Here is a 24,416-nt window from a genome sequence, read left to right as displayed (position 1 = left end):
CCTCAAGAGGAAATAATTTGACAAAGTCAGCTAGGTGGTAAGCATTGTCTTCTGCTAACTTACCTCTGATTTCTAATGGCATTTTATCTCATGTAAATATGTGTGTGTGTGTGGGCGCGTGTGCATGTGTGTACACATATATAATTAAATTACACAAAAGTCCATTTTCATTCTATTCCTATAGTAGTGGTCACTTGAATTGGCCCTATGATTGACCACATACTTATTCAATAAGTATTTTGTCCATAGCTAACCCTGGAAGCAAACAAGTGACTATAGATATCTTCTCAGGATTTCTCAATATTCTCCACTCTGAAGCAGGTTTTTGAAGATGGACCAAAAGACCACAGTCACCCTCCTTGAGCTTGCTGCAAAGAGTGTGCTGAATAATGAGCCTGTAGCTATCCATGCCCTGGGCGAAATCCCAAGAGACCTCTTTGTTCCATTGTTCAACGCTGCCTTCTTGGGTGGGCATAAGACGATACTAAAGGCAATGGTGAGGGTTTGGCCTTTTTGCTGTCTCCACATTGGGTCATTGAACACACGGGAGTCATACTATGACATCTTGGAAGCCATGACTGATGGTCTGCAGATCCACCCTGCCCAGAACTCAACCTCTTGGTAAGACTATGACGAGTGGAGACACAGGGAGTCAGCAGGAGGGTATGCTGTAGCCTGGGGCAAGGGAATACCTAACCATCTCCCAACAGTAGCCAATGGTGAACACTGCAGTCTTTGCAGAGCTGTCAGTCAGCACTTGGGGTCACCTTCGGGACTCTATTGCCTTATACAGTTGATTATAGAATAAAGGTGCTTGAGGATACTATGAATGGATTTGAGTGTGATTACACACAAGTGGAATATGGGCATTGAGACAGGGAAAGCCTGGAGGTGAAGGAGGGGGTGGGGAAAGGATGAAAGACGCTGCATTTGTGTGGAAAGAACTTCTTGGTGAATGGCAATGAAGTGAAAACCAGGGTTAAAGTGCTCCGTCCCTGCTTCTCATCATTGATCTTGCTGGGTTATATTAAAATCAACTATCTCTCATGTGTTCTTTCTCTTCCTTTCCTTAGAGGGGGCCCAGACTGAGGATCCTAGATTTAAGGCATGACCCGGACTGTAAGACAATATGCTCTGAGATTCGGACCACATTCCCTTTCTGTTTTAAGTCATGCAAATACTCTCAGCACTCTATCCTTAAGATAGAAGAAGCTCAGCATAGTGTCAGGTGCCTCGGGATTGGTAATTCCGGGTCTGAGACTCAGTCAGCTCAGGAACCCATGGAATTACTAGTGGATATTTCCCTCAATAGTACCTTGAGAACAGAGCAATTCCTCTCTTTCCTTTGTAGTAAAATTCAGCAGAACTTTGGGTCCTTGCATGTCTGCTGCAGAGATTTGCAAATCAATAGAATGTCTGGCCACAGAAGTATCCTGCAGTTTCTTGATCTGGGGTGCATTGATCACCTGGAAATGGATCAGGCTGATCTGAGTGAAGTCCTCACCCTTTTGGCTCGGGTGATCCACCTGAACAGCCTTACTCTGTGTAACATCCCCTTTAACTCTTATAAGAGAAGGAATTTCATATCTATTCCCCTCTGCCTTGGGCAGCTGGACAACCTCCAGGAGCTCAGCTTGCCTTTCGTCTGCCTCACAAATCAACTGCACAAACTGCTCAGGTGAGGGGAAGGGGAGGAACCTGTGTTTCTTGAACACCTCATTGTTAAGACAGAAGAGACCATGCTTGGATCTTCCTAAGATCCTTGTAACACATTTCTCTTTCTGCCTCAGCGTAGGCACTGCTGGGACTTTGAACCTAGCCAGGGGAGAGAGGGATACCTTATGGTGAGCAGCAGATGAGGTTAGAAAAGGAAGCTGTGCTCATACATTCATTCATTCAGTGACCCTGGGCAGACACTATAATAAGTCTGTAAATATGTTGGTGAAAAAGACTCAGTCCTTCTCCTATTGGACTTTACAGCTCTCTGGAGAGGAAGGGGAGGCATTCAGATGGAGAAACATTAAGCTATAGGACTAATTCACATGCCCATGGATGGGCCCCAATAGTTAACACTGCCAGATAATTTTGCTCCTGTATTTCCCCCAAGCCTTAGACCCTGAATGGAGAGCTTGTCATCTGGGAACTAGTCAAGGGAACCCCTCAGTTGGCTGCTTTCCCAGACCCATCCTCGCCAAATAAGTGAATCAGATGCAACACTGATTATGTCGTATATACTAAGTGCATGCAATTTCTTCACTTAATCTTTCCTGCAGTTCTTTATAATAATTACTACCGTGCACATTTTCAAGATTAAATCCCTGTACCTCAGAGTTGCAAAGTAACTTTCTCAAGGTCACAAATCTATAAAGTCTGATCCCAAAGTCCACATTGTTAACCACCTATTGCAAACCTTGAACACAGTACTTTATTCTAGAGCCTTAGGTACCTATAATTTGGGGCTCATTGCCCTCATTCTTTGAAATAACCTTACTGTTTTCTCTCTATAGAGTTGTGCCACGTCAGTTGGATACACTGTATCTACCTTACTGTAGCCTTTCTAACAGAGACATCACTGTCCTGTCCGAGAGCTCTCAGGCCACCTACCTAAAGGAACTGAGTCTCAGTAACAACAAGATCTTCTCAGAAGTTTATGAGCCCTTCCAGGCTCTGCTGGAGAAGGTCTCAAGCATCTTGCAACATCTGGAGATAAACAATTGTATGATTGATTCTACTCTGTCTGCCATCCTCCCAGCCCTGAGCCACTGTACCCACATCCGTGTCCTTAGCTTTGCCTTCAATCCCATTATGATGCCCGTGTTCAAGAGCCTTCTGCAGCACCTGACATCCTTGATGAAGCTGAAGTATGTGATTTATCCTGCCCCTCTCCATTGCTACGAGGAAGGGAATTTTCATGACAGTTTGGACCGACAGAAACTTGCTGAAGTTCAGGCTCAGTTGGAGGCGATGCTGCACGGGGCACAGCGGGACGACATGAATTGGGCCACTTGTTCATAGTGATTTCCACAGTACAAGGAGGTGTTTCAACACTGATGTGTGGCCATTAAAGCGTTCACTTTTTTCTTTTCTTTTTTTTTTTTTTTTGCCTGAAACCCAAGTTTGTAGAGACACATATGTAAAGTTCTAATGTTCTAGGAAACTGGGTTAGGAACAGTGGATAGGTAAACTGATCTGTATAAAAGAGGAACTTTAAAAAGGAAATAGAGGAATTTGAAAGGTCCACTGGGTCTCTTGCCCACTGCCCTCTACATCTTCTGGTTACTAACCACAGTGCTGGGTATGTGATGTAAGCTGACCCAGTCATGGTACGTCAATTCCTTATCCACACTGACTGGTTCACTTATCCATTTTGGGCACTTGACACAAGTCAGATCAATTGAAACTCTTCCTAGAGGTGGTAGTTTTTGAATAATTTTACCCTCTAGGGACCTGCAGTCTTCTTGTGTTTCTGATTACCTCAGGTGGCTTATGAGAAACTATAAGCAAATAAAAGGAAACAAACAAACTATGCCCACTACCTACTGGTATCTTCATCAGCATATTGCTGCCTGATTTCCCAGTTCTCAGATCCCTGGCTCCGTTATTCCTTATTCCACACACATTCACCAAGCATCTGTTATGATTTAGGTACTTTTCCAGGTGCTAAGAAAGATAAAGTCCCTGATCTCACTCAGAGTGTAGACATTCCTATGATTTATCAGTTTCTCTACTCTTTCTTAGAGGACTTGGGAAATTACTTATTCCCTCACAACATAGTATTTTTTTCACTTTTTCCCCTTACATAGTCTGCTCAAATAATATTGGCTTTTTAATGCTGTTGGATAGCTTCTCAGGCCTCAGGTCATGGCTTAAATATTACCTCCTCAGATAAGTTTTCTCTTACTTCCCCATTTAAGTAGATTTATTCTTCTACTGCTTTTTCTTAAGGTACCATGTGAATTTCCTTCATGGTACACATTGTTGCATATGTATTTGCTCCCTCTGCTCTTCCACTAGAGTTGCACTGTTCAGTATGGTGCACACTAACCATATGTGGCTTCTGAACTCTAGAAATCTGGCTACTCTCAAATGTGATGTACACTAGGTGTTGAACGCACACTGTTTATCCAAGAGTTAGCAAGAAACTAAGGATGTAGAATAACTAATTGCTAATTTACATGTATTGTTTACATGTTGAAATGATAACATACTGCATATCAAAGACAGTAAAGGTAAAAGAATGTAAATTAAATTCTTTATATCCTTACGTGTTAAAATGATAGCATTTTATTTCAAAGACTTAGCAAGAAAAATGTTATAATTACCTGTTTATATGTTTATATGTCAACATGATAAAACATTGCATTCCAAAGACTAATTGATAGAAAATAAAGTTAATTAATAGGTTGTTCCTACTGTTTGTATGTTGAAATGGTAACATAGAAAATGTCAAAGATCTGATAACAGAAAAGAATGGAAAAATAATTAGTATTTTGTGTATAGTGTTTCCTGGTTGAAATGAAAACAGATTGCATTTTCCTTGTTGAAATGAAAACAGATTGCACTTTAAAGACCTAGTAAGAAACAAGAATGTAAAAGTAATGAATGATGTTTACATTGTTTCCTTGTTGAAATGATAACACACACATTTTAAAGACTCAGTAAAAGATTTTTTACAATTATTTTTTCTTGTTGCTTACATGTTGAAGTGATAAACTGCATTTCAAAAACAGAGAAAATGATGTAAAATTTAATTAATACTTAATAAAAATAGTTAATAACTTGTTCTTACCTCCAGTTTGCTACTGCATTTCTGACTTAGAAAGACAAACATGTTAAATGAATTGTATATGTTGTTGCTTTGTTGAAATGATAACACATGGCATTTCAAAGACATCATAAAATAAGAATGCAACAAGGCCACCAGTACCCTGACACAAAAGCCAGACAAAGACACTACAGAAAAAGGAAATGAGAGGGCAATATCTTTTATGAATATAAATGAAAAGGTCCTGGACAAAATATTAGCGAAACAAATCCAACAATACATCAAAAGGACCATACACCATAAATCACTTAGGATTTATTCCAGGGTCACAAGGATGATTCAACATTTGCAAATCAATCAGTGTGAGACACCACAGCAACAAAATGAAAGATAAAAATCACATGATTATCTCAATAGACGCAGGAAAACATTTGACACAGTTGAACATCCATTCATGACAACAACTCTCAACAAAGTGTGTATAGAGGGAACATGTTGCAACAAGATAAGGGCATTTACGATAAACCCACAGCCAACATCATAGTGAATGGCAAAAAGCTGAAAGACTTTCCACTCAATTCAGGAGTAAGGCAAGGATTCCCACTCTCACCAGTTATATTTAACATAGTATTGGAAGTCCTAACCACAGCAATCAGACGACAAAAGATATAAAAGGTACCCACACTGCAAGGGAAAATGTAAAACCATTACTCTATGCAGATGACATACTTTGTATAGAAAGTTCTAAAGCCTCCAGCCCAAAACTATTAGAACTAATGAATGAATTCAGCAAACTTTCAGGATCCAAGATTAACATACAGGAATTTGTTGCATTTCTATACACTAATAATAAAATATCACAAACAAAGTTTTTTTTTGTAAACTCCTGCACCACTCAGCCAAGCTAGGGATACTGGGGGGTCTCTGAGGCCTCTTCTGTGGATTCACCTACTCTGCCCCTCTTGTTCCATCTTGGGAAGGAAGTGTTTGGATGATACATGCCTTTTCTCAATTGCACAAAGCCAGGACACATGCTGACAGACGGCCTCCTGTTTATTTTCCCCATTTTGGTACCCTGAAGTTTTTAAGGTATGTCTGTTCTCACCATCCAGCAGAGTGGTGCCAGTTCTCTTTATGCACATGTGCATGATCTTTTGAGGCATGAGCGCACCTTGTGCAGGGGTGTCCATGAAATGCCGGTTCTCAGGGGGACAGGAACATGGAGTGCTGGATATGCTCGTGGGCAAATTCAGGCTTCTGTACATGATGGGACCTATGAGGTTTGTAGGGTACAGTCTGTGAGGCAGTTAGAAGAACTGCAGCCCTTTGTTGAGCTTGGTGCCCTGTTTGCTGTGAGCCCTTGCTCTTTCCCCTTCTCCTTGCTATCCCAAGACTATTCAGCCATGCTCCTCGCCTCTGGGTTCTGAGTTTTGGCAAGACAGCAGTGAGATTCCTGGGCAGTGGCTAGCACCACTGGGTATTCAGGTGCTCACCACACTCTCACTAACCCCCATGGGAGGAATTGCAGGCCTAGTGCATCTATCGAGGCATTGATATGTGTAGCCTTGGGGGAAGTTTGATATTGGTAGGGTGAAGCTGTTCTTCCTACTCTTTTCAACGTGTCTGTCCTTGGATTGCTTTTTAATGGATCAGGGTGTTGGGGCTTCATCACTGGATACTGAGGCCCCCACAAAAACACACTGGCCCATGACTGATTAGGCAAAATGTTTATTTGGAGACTCCTATTCTGCCAATTTCCTGACGTCACACTCTAGAATTATGTTCTGAATGGGAAAATGTTTGACTGGATAAAAAGAAGCAGCCCAGGAAAAAGTTCATTCTCGACTAGTACTATGAAAATCTATGAACCACAATTTTATTTTCAATTGTTTTTACGTGGAAGGGGTTTCCAAATTGTACTGGAGAGTCATATCATGACAAACGACACAGCTCATGATTAAACACCCAGTACAGAATACGTATCTTCTCACTTCTCTCCATCCTTTGCCCGGAATAAATTTTAATTGCGGATATAATTTCCTATTTCCATGACATGGTAATCCTCACAGGATGAGACTCTTTTCGAACTACTATATTCAAACTAGGGCTGTTGAATTTTACATCGTGATGGTTGGTGGGGAGGGATATTCAACTCTTCGCCACAGGACAGTAACTGCAACCGTTTCTCTCCTTTCGAGGTGGATGGACCTAGAGTCTGTCATACAGTGTGAAGTAAGTCAGAAAGAGAAAAACAAATACCGTATGCTAACACATATATATGGAATCTAAGGGAAAAAAAAAAGGTCGTGAAGGACCTAGTGGTAAGATGGGAATAAAGACACAGACCTACTAGAGAATGGACTTGAAGATATGGGGAGGGGGAAGGATAAGCTGTGACAAAGTGAGAGAGTGGCATGGACATATATACACTACCAAACGTAAAAGAGATAGAAAGTAGGAAGCAGCTGCATAGCACAGGGAGATCCGCTCCGTGCTTTGTGACCGCCTGGAGGTGTGGGATAGGGAGAGTGGGAGGGAGGGAAATGCAAGAGGGAGGAGATATGGGAACGTGTGTATATGTGGCTGGTTCACTTTCTTGTAGGGCGGAGGCTGGCAAACCATTGTAAAGCAATTGTGCTCCAATAAAGAAGTTAAAAAAAAAAACACTGACAGTAAACTTACTTCCATATATCTTAACGAATTTCACAAAGGAACAAAGAAAAACAGGTTCTGAATGCAACTTGCATAATGATACAGCCCCATCTGATGCTATCTCCTGTGTACTGTTTCTAGGTAAGTCAACTTTGCTTTCTGACAATAAAGTCACATAGGACATCTAGTTCAGTTGTACATAAGTGTGTTAGAACCAGAAGAATTTGAGTATTTACCTTTAGGGAAACAGCATCACAACTGTTCTCTTGCTCCCCTTTCCCACTTCTCTGTGTTACAGAAAGCCACTCCTCCTTCTAAAACCACTGGCACCAACTTCCAATGTGGCCACCTCAAAACAAAAAAGATAAAAGAAGGAAATTTTGTTCCCATGAAATCCTGCCAAATCACATGCAAGAGAAATGGTTTATCATGCTGCCTAAACACAGTACCTGATAAATGTAATGCCTAAACTGGACTCCAGATACACAGGTGTTTAACCATAGAGTTTCTTCCCTGCCCACTTGATATATAGTAGAGGGTGGTGACAGGGCCCCACTGATGTAACTAAATGTTTTTAAAAGGTCCTGAGGAACTACTGATCATCATCTCAGAGAAAAAATGATTGATTTGAGTTATCAGGTCTGACAGGAGCAAAATCTGACGTAAGAGGGATAATGAGGAGGCCAGAATTGGTCTTTTGGTCAAAAAAGTTGACCCCAGTCACCATCAGGTGAGCATAGTTAGGCTCGATAAAATTGTTCTGCATCTTGCACTGTTGATCTGCTCATCTGTATCTAATTATAACAACTATATCAAGTCTTCGTGTCAGATTCCTTCCTATGACTACATGGAGATATTTCCTAAATCCAGCATAAAGTTTCATAATAGGCTCTATTTTAAATAAAGATATGCCTCCTTTTTTGTCTCCTGAATTTATGTGTTCCACAAATACTTCTCCACAGTTACATGAGACACAGTGACCTGCACGAATAACAGTTTTCTCTTACTATTCTATACCCCAAACTAGGACATTTTTCAGTAGGCCTAGAACCACAGAGTCTCTTGTCTTTTCTAAATACCTCAACTTTAACCACAGTGGAAAATTTGATCTGTTGCATTTTCTTCAGCTCATTTATGCAGCCATGCCACATTGCAGGAACCTAGAAAAATAATCCGAACAATGTATAACATTGTTTACCAAAGCCAACAAACCAGAAAGATCAGATCACACTTATTTTGGACAAACTGATGATCCTGCAGTTTCCCACACAAATCAGCAAAATAGGTGTTTCTGGATTTGCAATACAAAAACCCCTACAATATATATTCTCCTACTCCTTTCTCTGTTCTTTCTGGGGAGACACAGACAGAATATACACTGTAAAATCTAATGAATTCAGATTCTGCTCATTTGTAACTTTTTTAATTCAGGCGCGGGGAGTATGGTGACTAAACTTTATGATATCTACTTTTCAGTGTTTATTTAAAAGAAGGAAATGTTTTCAGCTATCATCAAGCAATTCATAAACCACTCACATACACTATTCACATATTAGATATACGTTTATATCTATACACAAACCTTAAATAGAGGCCATGAAATAGACTCAAATTTGACTGTGTCTAATTAGCATGGCATCCCAAAGAGATCTCTCATGATCTCAACTTTTCAGTAATTTGGGCTGATTTCCCAGATTTTGTGAATTAGTAAAGCTGAGCCCAATGTTACCTTCCGGTGAGGAACCTGGTGGGTGAGCAGAACACAGAGTCTGGAGCCAGACGGCGTGTGGGCCACTCTTGGTGTGCCAACTGCAATATCCGTGACCTCTTAGTCAAGTGATTGATTTAATACCTCTGGACTTCAGTGTTCGCATCTGTAAAGTTCGGTAACAGTACGTAATCTATAGAGTTACCTCTCTTAAATGAGTTATCCTTCTAGAGTGCGTGGCCCGAAGTCATCACTATACACTTTTCCTCCGAAATTAAAAACTACAACTCATTAGATTTGCTTTAATTTCCTTTAGATCTGCATGAAACTTAAGTCAACAGCTCTTACCTGTACCCACTGCTTAGGCTCTTAACAGTAGTTTCTACAGCATGCCCAGGACTGTGGTTTTGGGGAAGACTTATTTCATCGTTATGTGTTAATTTGCTAACGTGTTAAATTTCATGTGCTATGGGGGGAAAAAAGCACATGAAATTAACACATTAGAGAGGGGTGGGTGTAGGTAAAGCCCAAGCTTGTGTGCTTAGAAGGTTACTCGGAGGCACCAACATCATGGAGGAGATGAGGAATGTGGGCAATCTCAGATCTCCTGTTCTCCCAAAGGAAATGTTCCCCTGAAACTTGCAGATCAAGTAGAAACCTACTGTCATTGGACCCTACTGTCAGAAAGCTGACTCAGCCCTCCCAGGCACATGAGCTCTGTGGGTTGCTAAGGGTGTGGGTCATGTAGATGCTGCCCTCCTGTGGACAATAGTTACCTCACAGGCCAAGCCCTTCTTGTCCGGTCAGAACCCTGGGCTCTTAAACCCAAAGGGCATGTGGTCCCTTTGGCTCTGTTGCCGCCATGGCCCTGTGGTAGATCCAGCCCTTCAAGTCACTAGAGCATGGTGGACTCCTAAACCCTGCATGTCACGTGGCTCCTTCTCTCATGTGATCCTGACTAGCTAGAGCATGTGGTAGCCTCAGGCCTTGATGTGATCTACTGCTTAGGGTTATGTGGATGCTATGGTCTGGTACCCTTCCCAGCATGGTACATGTCACGTTCAGCAATCACCATCACGTGAAGGTTGTGGGCTACTAAACACTGTAGATCCATGTATGGGCAACAGTGTGGCTCCTACCACATGTGGCACCCAAGGTTCTTCCACTCATGTGAGCTCTGCAGCTTCTGGACCGCTGTTGGTCAAGTGGATCTTATGGTCATGTGCCAGCATGTGGTCACGTGAGACTCAGGCCCCTGAGTCACGTGAAGATTGAGGGCTCCTCAGTTCGGTAGTTCAGGTGGTCTCCGACGTCATGTGATCACCTATGGTCGTGCAGGATGGGCTGCCATTTAAGAGTGGGGAGGGTCTATTGAACTGCAGCTCGGCTTAACCTCCAGAAGAGTCAGACCCACAGGTGCAGAAGACCTTTAGACCTGTGGTGGTCGCTCTGGCTGAAGGGGCACTTTGAGGCGATTCTGGCTCAGATCCCAACCTTTCCACCAACTTTAATATCCTGCCACGGTGGGTGGTACTCGGGTAGGAGGTGCCCCCGCCGGTACTAGAAGTTTACTCAGGGATCTGGGCTTTAAGAGGCGTCCAAGCAACATCAGACCGAGGTCCAGCAAAGAGCTGAGGGCCTGAGAAACAGTGTTGGATGGAAGTGGGGGCGGGAGGGGTCTTCTGGCTACGGCGTAACTGTTGTACAGCTGGCAGAGAAAGCCTGTGGGTGTGTGCGACCTGAACCTGGACTTACAGGAGCAGCTTCTGGTAGAGAGTGAAGTGGAGAAGGAGGATCGCCTGGCCAGGGTGGGTGTGGCGGCCGTGGACGGGGTGGCTGGGGTTCATGGACTTGGATGTCATCTCTCAGCAGCAGGGCCCTGGTCCGTCATGAAAGTGGTGTTGAATGAGTCAAGGTGAGCAGATAGGAAAATTGTGTTTACATTTATGGGGGAGAAATACTTATTGATACATGGCTCAAGGATATTGTCACTTGTGATAATTTATATTACATGATGCTTAAATAATCCACTTTAGTTTTCTCTCACTTCAGCATTTCCAAGCTTGTTTTGCAAAACACTAGGGCCACAAAAAAACAGCGAAATTGGACTCTACTTCAGAGATGTGTGGAACATACAGGACTACAGATAAATGAATTTCCATACCGTAGGATGTTTTTTAGATAATATGGTAATATGCAATATGAATGTCAAAGGGAGGGATAGTTTCCCCAACTTATGCGGGGATGATACATTTTTGCACAGAGCATCTTAAGAACGAGTGTTCCAGAAAATATTCTGTGAAGACCTGTCCACACTAAATCTCCTACCACTTTAAGACCTTGTGCCATTGCTTACTAAGAGCAAGAGAATGTAGGTTTATAATTATTATAATCTCTTCTTCTTCTCTTTAAGAAATTACTTATTGCTCTGAAATGCATTTTATCATAACACATCAGCCAGACTTTCTCCTGCTTAGATCTATTCACTTTTTAGTCTTCAGAGGTAATTTCAGTTTCTAAACATATGTCTGATAGCATGGTGGCAAAGAGAAGTGCATAAGTGCAAATCATTAAGCAGTCTTACCTATAGCAACAAACATAGTGCCCCCCTCTGGAAAGCAAAGTACAACTTACCTGTCAGGATGAGCAGAAAAAATACCTCTCACTTTATACAAATATCCCACACTTTTCCAAAACACTTTTATTATTATGTAATAATTAAAGCTGCCATGGTTTGAGTCCCTATAATGTGTCAAGCACTGTGATAACCTCGTCAGGTAAGTTAAGTCATTTCACCCTCAGAAAAATCCTGAGAGGGTGTTATTTCAGTTGGCAGATGAGATATGTGAGTCAGGAGAGGCTGAGCTATGTTGTGGTCATAGACAATCTCCAAATCTCACTGGCTTATTCCTCACTCCCACTACATGTCCATGGCAGGTGCACGTCCATCACAGGATGGTGGATGTCAGAGATCTGATCTCTTCTTACTGGAATGACGTGGAGACTGAACCTGACAGAGCAGCCACCATGTGGAAAGTTGTTGATTGTAGTGCCTGAGGGAAAGAGGGCCTTGGGCCTGGAGGGAGGTCTCACACCAACAACCATATGTTGTGGCCCAGAATTATTTCACATATCACACAAACCCATTAGCCAGAACTAGTCACATTTATGGCCCCGCCCAAACAAAGGGGATAAAGCAAGAAGTGCAGTTCTGCCAGGGGCCTGGAACAGGGGAGAAATGGAAACACTTGGCAAACACTGACTGCTGCATGATGCAACTGAAATGCAGAGAGATTGAGTACTTGTGTAAAGTCACATGGGCAGTAAGGGACAGAGCAGGATTTGAATCCAGACAGGTATGTTTTCAAAGTCGAGGTTCTTTACATACTCTTTTCTATATTGTATGCTATTCTCTTAAATGAAATACATATATATTCTTGACCCCTGAACAATGCGGGAGTTGGGGTCACCGACCCCCTGCACAGTCAAAACTCTGCAGATAACTTTTGAGTCCCTCCAAAATGTAACTACTAATAGCCTACTCTTGACTGGAAGCCTTCCCGATAACATAAACAGTGGATTAACACATATTTTGTGTGTTATATGTGTTATACAGTGTATTCTTGCAACAAACTAAGCCAGAGGAAAGAAAATGTTATAAAGAACATCATAAGGAAGAGAAAGTACATTTACAGTACTGTACTGTATTTATTGATACCGAAAGTTTGCATCATCTGCTTACAAAATGAATCATCTGTCCGTCAGTACCAACATCAATACTGTCTTATATGATACAAAACATGGTACATGTTATATGTACTACTAACGCTAGACACCAAAAGTAGAAAGATAGTGTGAAAAAAAATTCATATTTTTTAGAGGTATAGGGATTAGTGCATTGATAACGAAGAAGCAGCAATATGATTGCTTTATGGTTGTCTAGGTGATGGATACCATTGCTTCATGGTAGCCTAGACCATACACTAATGAATGAATCGTTATAAAACTTTTATGGCATACAGTATCACAGTCATATGCATAATATAGCATGGAAACATTGTTATACTAAAAAAAGCACATACCTGTGGTGATGATAGGCTGATGCGTAGTTTCTCCAATTATGAGAGAGACAGAGACAGAGAGAGACAGAGAGACGTACTGAATGGGTATGTAATTCTTTGAAAGCAAAGTTGTAAAACATTAAGAAAACTAACACGTCATTAATTTTTTATTAAATATCCCTCACCTTATGACTGTGTTAGGATAGGCTATCCACTTCAATACCTGTCTTGTACACGATGTTCTACACGTGTATTGTTTTATATATTTGTTGAAAAAAAATGCACATATAAGCAGACCCACACAGGTCAAACCCTGTTGTTCCAGGGTCAGCTGTACTTAGAGTAGAGAGCCTATTACTTCAGTGCTCCAGTTCCCTCTTCCTCAATCATCTGATGTGCCAACAGTGGAACTGAATAGACGTCGTGGCAGTGGCAGCATTGCAAAGCTTTGGGCCTCCTCCAAACAGATGAATGGATTGGGTATTTGTGTGTTCATTATATTCAAACATAAAACTTAGAAAATAAAACCTGGAGTTAGATGCAAAGCCTGTTCATGGATCATTTAATGTATAAAAATTAATCTCATGTCTTTCCACTCTTGTCAAGGAAAAATAATAAAAATAAGAACAGAAATTAACGGAACTGATAGGAGATATGACAGAGTTCAACAACAACAACAAAATGCTAGCTGCAAACAGTTTAGAGAGATAAGAAAATAAGGATACATCTGGCAACAAGGCTCAAGAAAATTAGAGATAAGGCACGGAGAAGGCACTCTGAAATGAGAAAAGCTGTCACACTTTCAGCAAAGATTCAAAAGATACAACAGTGTTATGGAAAAGATATGCTGATAAATTTAAAATTGAGAGAAAACAGATAAATCCCAGAGAAAAACATGATTTTCCATGCTAAAGAAAGAGAAAATCTTAATATTATTAAAAGTATTCTTGACAAAGAATACACGAGAAGGCAAAATTATTAGCCAATCTCAGATAGTTACACAAATGCAAAAAGTATACATAAATTAATAGCAAGCTAAATCCTGCCACGGCTAAGACAGGAAACACAGGATGACAAAGTCGTGTTTAACCCCAAGCATGCCACGTTGGTTTAACATTAGGAGATCTGTGAAGATAATTTAGCCCATTAGTGCAATAAAGGAATGAGGAAAGGAGGATTATCAAAAATTATTCAGTAAAAAAAGGCCTAGAAAAATTGAAACAACCAGTCATCAGTAAAACTGACAATAACAGGAATTCTCAGCAATTCATAAATTGAAAGATGTTTCTTTAGACTGACAACAATTATTTAAAAAAGAGTAAACTGCATCAAACATCATACGTAATAGCGAAATGTTGGAAGCATTCCCTTTAAAATCAGAAGACAGACAAAGATGACTTACATGACCATTTTGTTTTAGCATCACACTACATCTACTAGGCAGTACAGTGAGCCGGAATGTATATATGCATCTATACACATGTGAATTAATAAATGTGTACAAGGGAAAATAAAGCTGTCAAGATAACATAGATACCTTCATGCAAATTCAAGAGAGGCTAAGGAAATTAAGATTAATGATAGAGATTAATAAGTTTGTTGAGTATAAGACAAATATACACAAAATAATTGTGACAAGTACAAAGTCCCGTTTCCATTTTGAATATACCATTTACAGAAGCAAAAATTATAACGTTCTATAAAATCAACGATGAATCGGATTCCATTGGCAACTCTTCAGACATACCTGAACACTCATATGCTTTCCTGTTCTTTAGTGAACAAAAAGCTAAAGACATGAAACCAGTGTCTGTGTGTGTGTGTGTGTGTGTGCGTGTGTGTGTACACATTAAGCAGAACCCCTTACAGCTTAATTCCAAGTGGGACCTCGGTTGTATCAAGCATATGCAGCATCCTGAGAATTGCAGGTGTAACTGAATGACATGGGAGCCACGTATGGCTCAGTGACTTGATTAGCTGTGTATGATGGGAGGGGTCTCTGGTTCTTATGGAGCAGTCACAGCAGAGTGCCTGGAATGCATACATGTCAGTTAGCACACAGGCAGCAGTGGTGTTTCAGCTATAGCAGTCCCAAAGCGTGAGTGGACTTCCCCTGGCTGCATAGCATCCAAGCCGGCTTTTCTGGCCCTCACAGAGTTTTTGTCAGCTATGTAATATATTTTATTAACAACATCTTATTTTTATGAAATAGCTATTAGAACGAATAGCTGGCATAGGCAAGTGGGAACTTTGATTGATAGAGTCCTTGACACCAAAATTGGTTCAAGCCAAGAGCCCTGGAGGAAGTGGGAATCTGAGAAAAGTTATTTGGCTTAGGTGCAGCTGACGACGGTAAGGATCCAACTGACATTAGAGGATGAAATATTGGTGTCCCATGGCACACAATGGTGAAACAGTTGCAGGAGTTGTCACCTGTGGTCACTTGAATGAAATGCCTTTGAAGTCAATGTGTCCATGCACCAAACATATGTTGTTAGGGACTCAGAGGAGGCTCCTTTCCCCACAGCACTGAGAAACACATTAGTGCGGAGGGCATCTTCATCTTCGAAGTGTTCTGAAGTGGCTGACTTGTGTAGGCCACCGATGAGATGGGAGATCCCCTCATTTCAGTGGGGATGTTGTGGTTGTGGAGTTGCAGGCCCAGTAGGAGCACTTAACCTCCTGCCTCAAGGTGAGTGCTGTTTACCTTAATAAGCAGCAAGGCTGGAAGGGTAGTCACATTGGTTTGACCTACAGCAATCTTTGAAGGTGGCTAATTGATCAACAGATCCCTTGGATCTTGAAATATCTGAACATACTCCAAAGTTGCATTTGATCAGTGTAAAAATATATAGAATATAAATAAGTATTTATTTATAATAAAATATAAGAATATTAAAATTAATAAATCAAGCGCTAGATCTGGTGACTTGAGCTATCATGATGGCAAATGGTAGTCCCTTACTCAATTCCCACACTTGACCCAGAACACGATGAATGAGTGGACTACTGAGGAAGGACCCTACAGTGAAGTCGCAAGTTACTGCAGTAAATTTTCTTCCCAGGCTTAGCCAAAGGGACCGTCAGCCATTTACTGCTATTACTGTGCATTTGCTTTAAGGACAATTGCTCTAAGCCAGAGCTCAAAAAACTTTTCCTGGAAGGGCCAGATGACAAATATATGAGGCTTTGCAGGCCTTTCAGTTTCCGATGGTGCTATTCAGATCTGCATTGTAGAGCAAAAGCTGCCACTGACACAGCATGTCTCTCTTCCAATAAAACTTTATATATGGACAGGGACATGTGAATTTCAAGTAATTTTCACATGCCAGGAAATATGATTCTTCTTTGGATTTTTTTAACCATTCGACTATGTAAAACATTCTTAGCTTGCAGGTCATACAGAAACAGGCTCGTGGACCACAGTTTACCAATCCCCACTGTAAGCTAATGGAATCACTAGGTCCCCAAAAAGAGCACCGAGTGGAAAGTCAGCAAAGTGAGGTGGCAGGCATTCCTAAGGTCTTCTGCCAAGCATAACCCCAAAGCTGATGCCTTTTAACATAGTGGTTTTCAACCTTGGTTGCACACTGCAATCACATGAAGAGTTTTAAAAATGTGATTGCTTGGGTCTGCCCCCAAATCTGTTTTAAGTGTTGTGGGTGTAGGCTGGCGCTAGTGATTTTTTTCAATCTTCCCAAGTGACTCTAGTGTGTAAACAAGGTTGAGAAGTGCCTAAACAATTTAAATGATGAGATTGCAAGTATTTTACAATATTTAGTTTAAAAACCTTATAATTGTGGTTTTGGAATAATAATAGTCCAATAATGAATACATAGAATATTCCATTCATAATAAATACATAACTGTGCTCGAAAGTATGAAATAAGAATTCCCATGTAATAAACGGAGAATGCTCTCCTTCAAGGAAGGAAAGAAGGAAGGGAGGGAGCGAGGGAGGGAGGGAGCGAGGGAGGGAGGGAATGAGTGGTAAGGCAGGGGCCGCCAGTGGTAGGGTCAGGGAGGAAGGCTAAACCACTGACGAGCCCAGAGCCAGGTATGGGTTAAAGCCAAGCACCCACGAGCCCAGGGCTGACTCGACAGTGAAGTCTTCTCTTCAGGAGACGGTCACAACCCAGGGTAAGCGTGGAAGGGACAGAGCAAACACAACACATGGAGTGATTGGCACTGAGGGAAAAGGAAAAAGAGAAAAGCCTGGAAAAGACCTAAAGAGAGAATTTCCCTAGAGAGATAAAGGAGTGGTAAAGGTTGAAATTATATCCATTGTATAAGAGGAGAACACTGACCAGGAAGATGGCTGATTGAACACAAGGGTGGACTTTCACTTCCTCCTGAAACTTCATTAAGACAACATGAAAGGTAAACAAATCAATACAATGGTATATTACCCAGCAATAAAAAGGCAAGAACACGGGTGGATCTCAAGAAAAAAAAAAAGCTAAATTCAAGAAGCCAGACACAAAGGAGTACAGGATATGTGATTCCATTTATACGAAATTCTAGAGCAGGAAAAGCTAATATATAGAAAAGGAAATCAGATCAAAGTTTGCATGGGACCAGAGGAAGAAGAGGAGATTAACTGGGAATCTTTAGGCAGAGTGGTACGTGTTCTATATGTTAATTAAGCTGGCGGTTATCCCTAACCCCTGATTTTTACATGTAAGGAACCGGGCATCAGGAAAAGTTGGGTGAGTCATGTAAAGTGTTGCAGCTTATTAATCAGCGAGGAGATACTCATATCTGCTTATCAATGATAAATTGTCCTTGTTATGCTGCGTAAGGAGCAAACAGGTATAGTGCTTCACCCTAAGCACCTGGGAAGACGCTGACCCAGACACAAACATCCTTTTGTACAAGCAAAGCGTAGATCTGAATGAATAACTATTGTGCATTCCAATCACATATTTATAAACATAGTTGACACTCTCACACGTTCCTTTGGCTTGACTTCTTAATGTTAATTATTACACATAAAAAAAATAGGGCTTCCCTGTTGGTGCAGTGGTTGAGATTCCGCCTGCTGATGCGGGGGACATGGGTTCGTGCCTCAGCCCGGCAAGATCCCACATGCTGCGGATCGGCGGGGCCCGTGAGCCATGGACACTGAGTCTGCGCGTCTGGAGGCTGTGCTCCACAATGGGAGAGGCCACAACAGTGAAAGGCTCACGTAGCGCAAGAAAAACAACAAAAAAAAACCCATAAGCATTCATTAATATCTTCTTCTGAGGGACCATACTGTAATATACAGTTTTATACCCTGAGTTTTTTTTTTTTTTCACATTGTATCATGCGGTGTCAGGAATATTCTGTCTTGCATTTTGCAACCTACCACTTAAACCCAATCTGTTTCCTTTTTTAAAAAAATATCTTTAATGGAGTATAATTGCTTGCTTTACAAGGTGTGTTAGTTTCTGCTTTATAACAAAGTGAATCAGTTATATATATATACATATGTTCCCATATCTCTTCCCTCTTGCTTCTCCCATGAGACTGGCAGCCACATTCACGGTGCTTCTTGCTGGTCCCAGGGGTCATAATATGGACCTTGTTCTCCCCCAAAACTGTGATTGTGCCTTCTGCCCTCTATGGAGGACCCCTGAGGGTATGGCACAGAGGATGAGATTTGTTTCCCATGGCCCATCCCAGGCATGGAGTGGCTTTCTCGGTTGTGTCTCTCAAAAACATCTAAAAACGTATCGTACCCATAGCTGCCTGGGGCAAGGGAAAGAAGATAAGGCAAGCAGCAGAGAGCCCCCGAAGCCTGGGAAGGGTGAGGGTGATGAGGAAAATTCTTGGGGGAATAAGAGTTTTGAAGGGCATAGCAGAGATTCCAGAGTGCAATGCATATGTACAGGGTAGGACACAGGCTCAGCAAAGGTCTGACAGGAAGCCAAGCTTGCACATGTGGCTGACCTTTGGGCTCCTCAAAAGCTGGAGGTGAAGGCTAAGGCAGAGTTGGAGGCAGCCTGGCTAAGCATCGGTGGAGTGTCCCAGATCAGAAGCCAATCTGCAAAGACTAGACAATATTGTTTTCCTTTCCTTTTTGGCTCCAGGCCCTTCAGGAAATCTCTGTCAAGTCACTATCTGACCACTGATGAAATAGAAGGACAACTTCTGCGAGCACGTATGACAAGGATTTCAATCTTTGCAAAAATACATATCCCAATGTGTGTATGTACTACAATTTGTTTACCCACTCATGCCTTGATGGACAGATGGGTTGTTTCAACCTTTTGAATATAATGAGTAATGCTGCTGTGTGCATTCACGTACAATAATTTGTTTTGGCACCTCTTTCATTTCTTTCGGGTATACAGCTAGGAGTGCAGTAGCTGGGTCATATGGTACTTCTGTGTTTAATTTTGTGAGGAACCAACAAACTGTTTTCCACAGCAGCGAAACCATTTTATCCCCACCAACAATGTACAGAAGTTCCAATTTCTCCACATCCTCACCAAAGCTCTTCTTGTTATGTCTCTTTTTTAAAAAAAAGCTACAGGCAATGTAGTAGGTGTGAAGTGGCATACTATTGTGGCTTTGATTTGCGTTTACTTAACGACTAATAGATTTTCCTCTGATCATTGCTTTTGCTGTGTCACACAGGTTTTGGTATGCTGTGTTTCCATTTTCAATTGTCTAAAAGTATTTTTAAATTTCCCTGCTTGATGCATGATATATGTAAACCCATCTAGCTGGGACATAAAGGAGTTTTGACGCATGCACTTTAAGTCCCATTGCTATCCCATTTTTGTGCAGAATCTTCATGTTTTATAAATGGAAAAAAATTGTATAAAAACCCCACTTATTTGTGTTAGAAGGTGCCTCGTCCTCGGGGAGGAAGGCAGGGACGTTCAGGCCTGGACCTACTGGCTCGTGATTGGGGCAGGGAAGAGCAATGGAGGACACACGACATACAGCTTGCAACAGCACTCTTTATTATGAAACCAAACAGCAATCGTGAGTGGGGAAAAGACACAGGACAGCCGACCCTTCAAGTGGCTATGTTACCTGGCCTACAACGTAACTTTGGATTCTTGGTCAGCCAGGCCTCCAACCCCAGGCATGGACGTGGCCTGCGGCTGGAGATAAAAGATGAGGTGGATGAAGACAAGGATGGCATCCAAGGGCTCCTTTTAGGGGATTTCTTTGAAGGCCTCCTCTGGGATCTTGTCCTCGGTCTGGAGAGAAGGGGTCGGAATGTCAGAAGAGCCCGCTCCCCAAGTTCCATTCCCAGGACACTGACCTCCACCTTCTTGGCCCCCCTGAAGGCCCAGAAATGTTCATCTTTACCCCACTTGATTCCCAGACCTCACCTTGAGCATACTGCAGACCTGACCAGCTCTGGTGCAGTTCCATTCGTTGTCCTGAAGGCACCTGCAGTGCAACAGGTGATCTCCATTAGTACCACAGTACAGTCACGCTGACCATGCAATGCCACCGCTAAATGTATGCCACTTTCTTGCTGGGACACATGTACCAGTATGAACACTATGTGTAATGACGAAGAAAGGCCCAGTGAAAAGCAAACCATCTATCACTAGCATTCATGCCCACTAGAATTCAAAACAGAAAAGTAGAGCTGGGCTAAAGAACAAGGGAATTCAATATATACTGATTAAGAAAGATGTTCAAGAAAATAACAAATGAAAAATTCTAAAGTACAAGTCTCCAACCATCTTTTATTGAGATATAATGCACACACCACTTTAAAGTATACAAATCAGTGCTTTTTCGTACATTCACATGATTGTGCAACCACCACAACTAATTCCAGAGTCATTTTACCACCTCAAAAAGAAGCTCCTTAACCATTCGTGATCACTCCCTATTCCTCCCCGTCCCCCAGACCCTGGCAACCACTAATCTGCTTTTGGTCCCTGTGGATTTGCCGATTCTGGACATTTCATACAATATTTGACTTTTTGTGACTGGCTTCTTTCACTTAGCATCATGTTTTCAAGGTTCATCCATGTCATGACGTGTATCAGAACAGTATTCTTTTTTATGACTGAATAATATTCTACTATATGGATGTACCAAGATTTATTCATCCATTCATCAGCTACAGGACATTTGGGTTGTTTCCACTTTACGTCTATTATCAATAATGCTGCTATGAACGTTCCTGAACAAGTTTTAGAGTGTACACATGTTTTCATTTCTCCTGGTAGGATACTTAGGAGTGGGATTACTGGGTCTTATGGTAACTCCGTGTTTAACATTTTGGAGAAGTGCCAAAATGTTTTCCCAAACCACTGCTCCCTTTTATATTCCCATCATAACACATGAGAATTCCAATGTCTCCACATCCTCACCAACGCTTGTTATCATTCGTTTCACTAATTAAAGCCACCTTAGTGGGTGTGACCTGGTAACTCACTGTGGTTTCAATTTGCATTTCCTTGATGACTAACGATGTTGAGAAGTTTCTCATTTCCTTCCTGGCCATTTATATGTCTTCTTTGGAGAAATGTCCATTCAGAGCCTTTCCCCAGTTTAAAAACATTGGGGTGTTTGCCTTTTTATTGTTGAGTTGCAAGGGTTCTTCACATATTCTTGCCAGATATGTGATAGGCAAATATTTCCTCCCATTCTGTTGGTGGGCTTTTCACCTTTTTGATACTGTGCTTTGATGCTCAAGAGGTTTTAATTTTGATGAAGTCAACAATTTATCTAGTTTTTTTCTTTGGTTGCTTGTGCTTTTGGTGTCATATGTAAGAAATGATTGCCTAATTCGTGAAGACTTACACCTGTGTTTCCTTCCCAGATTTTTATAGTCTTAGCTCTTACTTTTAGATCTTTGATCCATTTTCAGGCTAGGTTCGTACACGGTGTGGGAGTCAGGGGTCAAAATTCTTTGGTTTGCACACAGATACCCACTTGTCCCAGCACCATTTTTTGAAATCAATATTATTTTCCCATCAGATTTTTTCAGCACTCGTCTGGTTGATCATCAGTTGACCATAAATGTGAGGGTTTATCTGTGGACTCTCAGTTCTAGTCCACTGATTCATACACTGTCCACAGGCCAGTACCACGTAGTCTTTATTACTGTGGCTTTGTAGCAAGTTTTGAAATTGGGACGTGTGAGTCTTCTAACTTTGTTCTTCTCTTTCGAGATTGTTTTGGTGCACTTCCATATGAAGTTTAGGATAACCTTGTCAACTGTTGCAAAGAAGGATTCTGATAGGGACTGCGCTGAACCTAGTTTGCTCTGGGTAGTACTGCTATCATAATAATATTGCCTTCCAACCCATGAAAATGGGGTGTCTTTCCATTTACTTAGGTCTGGTTTATTTTTTTCAACAGCGTTTTACAGACTCTGGAATATGAGATTTGCACTTCTTTTGTTACATTTGTTTCAAAGCGTTGTACTATTTTGATGCCATGGTAGCTGGGCTTGCTTTCTTAATTTCATTTTCGGTTGTTCATTGCAAGTACATGGAAATACAAATAAGTTTTGTATATCGGTCTTGTATCCTGTAACTTTGGTGAACTTGGTTATCAGTTGTAGTAGGGTGTTTTGTTTTTTTGTTGGTTGGTTGGTGTGCGTGTGGATTGTCCTGGATTTTCCATATACAAGATAATATCACTGAGCATTATACTATCTTGAAAACCCTTTACACATATACTAGTATGATACCTTTTTCATGGGCTCACTTTTATTTTCGGAAGCAAAATATTCAAAAAGCTATTTTTCCAAATTGCTTTCGAGTTTCCATGATTCACTCCCCTACCGTTCCAACCCAAACTCATTCCCATATACACCCAGCACTCACTTCTGAGACCACTCGAGTTTCATCCCAGACAGGGTGGAGAAAGCCTGCACCATCTCCTGCTGCTCCTGGGAGAGGGAGGAGGGTGTAGGCATTGGGATGGAGAACACACTCTGAGTCTCACTGGGGCTGGCGTCCCTCACAAACAGTTCGTCTTTCACAATGCATAGACTGGAGGATAAACGGGCACTCAGACAACTGGACAGATGGACCACCACACACTCCAAACAACGATCCTGCTCCCACTGCCACTCAGCAACTACATTCCTTCCATACCCCTGCTGTGTCTGTCTCCCAGGTTCCATAACTAGTACCTCTGCCCCTCCCCACAGAGCCCACCTTTGGAGAGACTGTCTACCACCTTCACTCGATTAATAGGTTTATCCCCAACCCACGGGCAATTTCACATTTACCCTTTACCACAGCCCAAGGGCTGGATGGTCTGATCCCCATTCTCGGAAGAAGACACTGAGTCACACAGAGGTCATGTGACTTGACCAAGATCACACAGTGAGTGAGTGTTGTGTCAAGGAGAGAACCCATAGGCCGATTTCAGAGCCCATGCTCTTCTTAACCACTAGGCTAGACTGCTCCTGGGATCTCCCTGCTGGCTTTCCACAATACTGAGTAAACCTAAGGTCTGCACCACCACATTCCCATGCCCCTGAGCCCAGGCGGGGATGTGCATCCCCGCCCACAAAAGGGCTCTCACCTGCAGTAGCTGGCAGGGGTAGTGATGAAGGTCCGGGTGAAGGCAAGCACACAGCCCTGAGAACTTCCTTCCACTTCAACAGCAAACAAACAACAGTACCCCTTAGAGCCGCACGTGCTCTACATGCTCACACGGTGTTGCCCAGTCAGGGTGTGACTGGACACTCATGCTGAGAGGGCAGCTGTTCACGGTTCCAGGGTGTCGGGAGTGGGGAGGGCAACTATAGGAGCAGTCTGCGCCCAGTGACAGGGTCCCTGACAACCACTACACAAGTTCACGGGATGCATTTTTCACAGCCGCCCAAGAGGTGGATACTACTACCCCATTGCGCAAATGAAGAAACTGAGAGGTTAAGCAATGGCCCAAGTTCTAAGAGCAAGGATCTGGAATGAGAGCCACCAAACTCCACAGCCTGTGTCCCCAACACCCAGGGTGTGCAGGGCAGACAGGCGTGGACACACCTCAGACCTGGGGTGTCTGTGGGAAGACTGAGGGCTAGAGAACACAGGAGGAAGGGGAAGGGAGGGGAGGGGAGGGGAAGGAAAGGAAGGGAAGTAAATGGAAGGGAAGGGAAGGGAAGGGGTCCAGGAAGCTGGGTGGTTCTGTGCGTGAGCCTGGCCAGGGGAAGGCAGCAGTGGGGCATCTGGGGTGGGGGTCTACACACACCCACCTTTCTTGAACACCCCGCTGACGGAGAAACAGAGCATCATCTCCTGAAAGG

The 24,416-nt window shown here is 42.3% G+C and overlaps 2 protein-coding genes across 2 annotated transcripts in view; one reads left to right on the top strand and one right to left on the bottom strand.

Annotated features, from left to right (window-relative positions):
• The first annotated feature begins 331 nt into the window (after window positions 1–331).
• LOC132481564 (melanoma antigen preferentially expressed in tumors-like) lies at window positions 332–3,015 on the top strand. Its single transcript, XM_060086430.1, has 3 exons — window positions 332–621; window positions 1,352–1,678; window positions 2,508–3,015. The coding sequence occupies exons 1-3, from the start codon at window positions 332–334 to the stop codon at window positions 3,013–3,015; spliced, it is 1,125 nt and encodes a 374-aa protein (XP_059942413.1).
• A 17,296-nt stretch (window positions 3,016–20,311) lies between these two features.
• LOC132481443 (nuclear RNA export factor 3-like) overlaps window positions 20,312–24,416 on the bottom strand; it is a 31,700-nt gene continuing 27,595 nt past the window's right edge. Inside the window, exons 17-20 of the mRNA XM_060086308.1 lie at window positions 23,696–23,768; window positions 22,987–23,154; window positions 20,521–20,581; window positions 20,312–20,385 (exon numbers count right to left, since the gene is read on the bottom strand). Coding sequence (XP_059942291.1) covers window positions 20,341–20,385; window positions 20,521–20,581; window positions 22,987–23,154; window positions 23,696–23,768 — 347 coding nt within the window. The 3' untranslated portion in view covers window positions 20,312–20,340. The remainder of the gene's footprint in view (window positions 20,386–20,520; window positions 20,582–22,986; window positions 23,155–23,695; window positions 23,769–24,416) is intronic.

This window comes from Mesoplodon densirostris, chromosome X (genome assembly GCF_025265405.1).
Source record: "Mesoplodon densirostris isolate mMesDen1 chromosome X, mMesDen1 primary haplotype, whole genome shotgun sequence".
In the NCBI taxonomy this organism is placed as follows: Eukaryota; Metazoa; Chordata; class Mammalia; order Artiodactyla; family Ziphiidae; genus Mesoplodon; species Mesoplodon densirostris.
The sequence above is the reverse complement of the archived record's forward strand: the minus strand, read 5'-3'. Positions and strand labels throughout refer to the sequence as shown.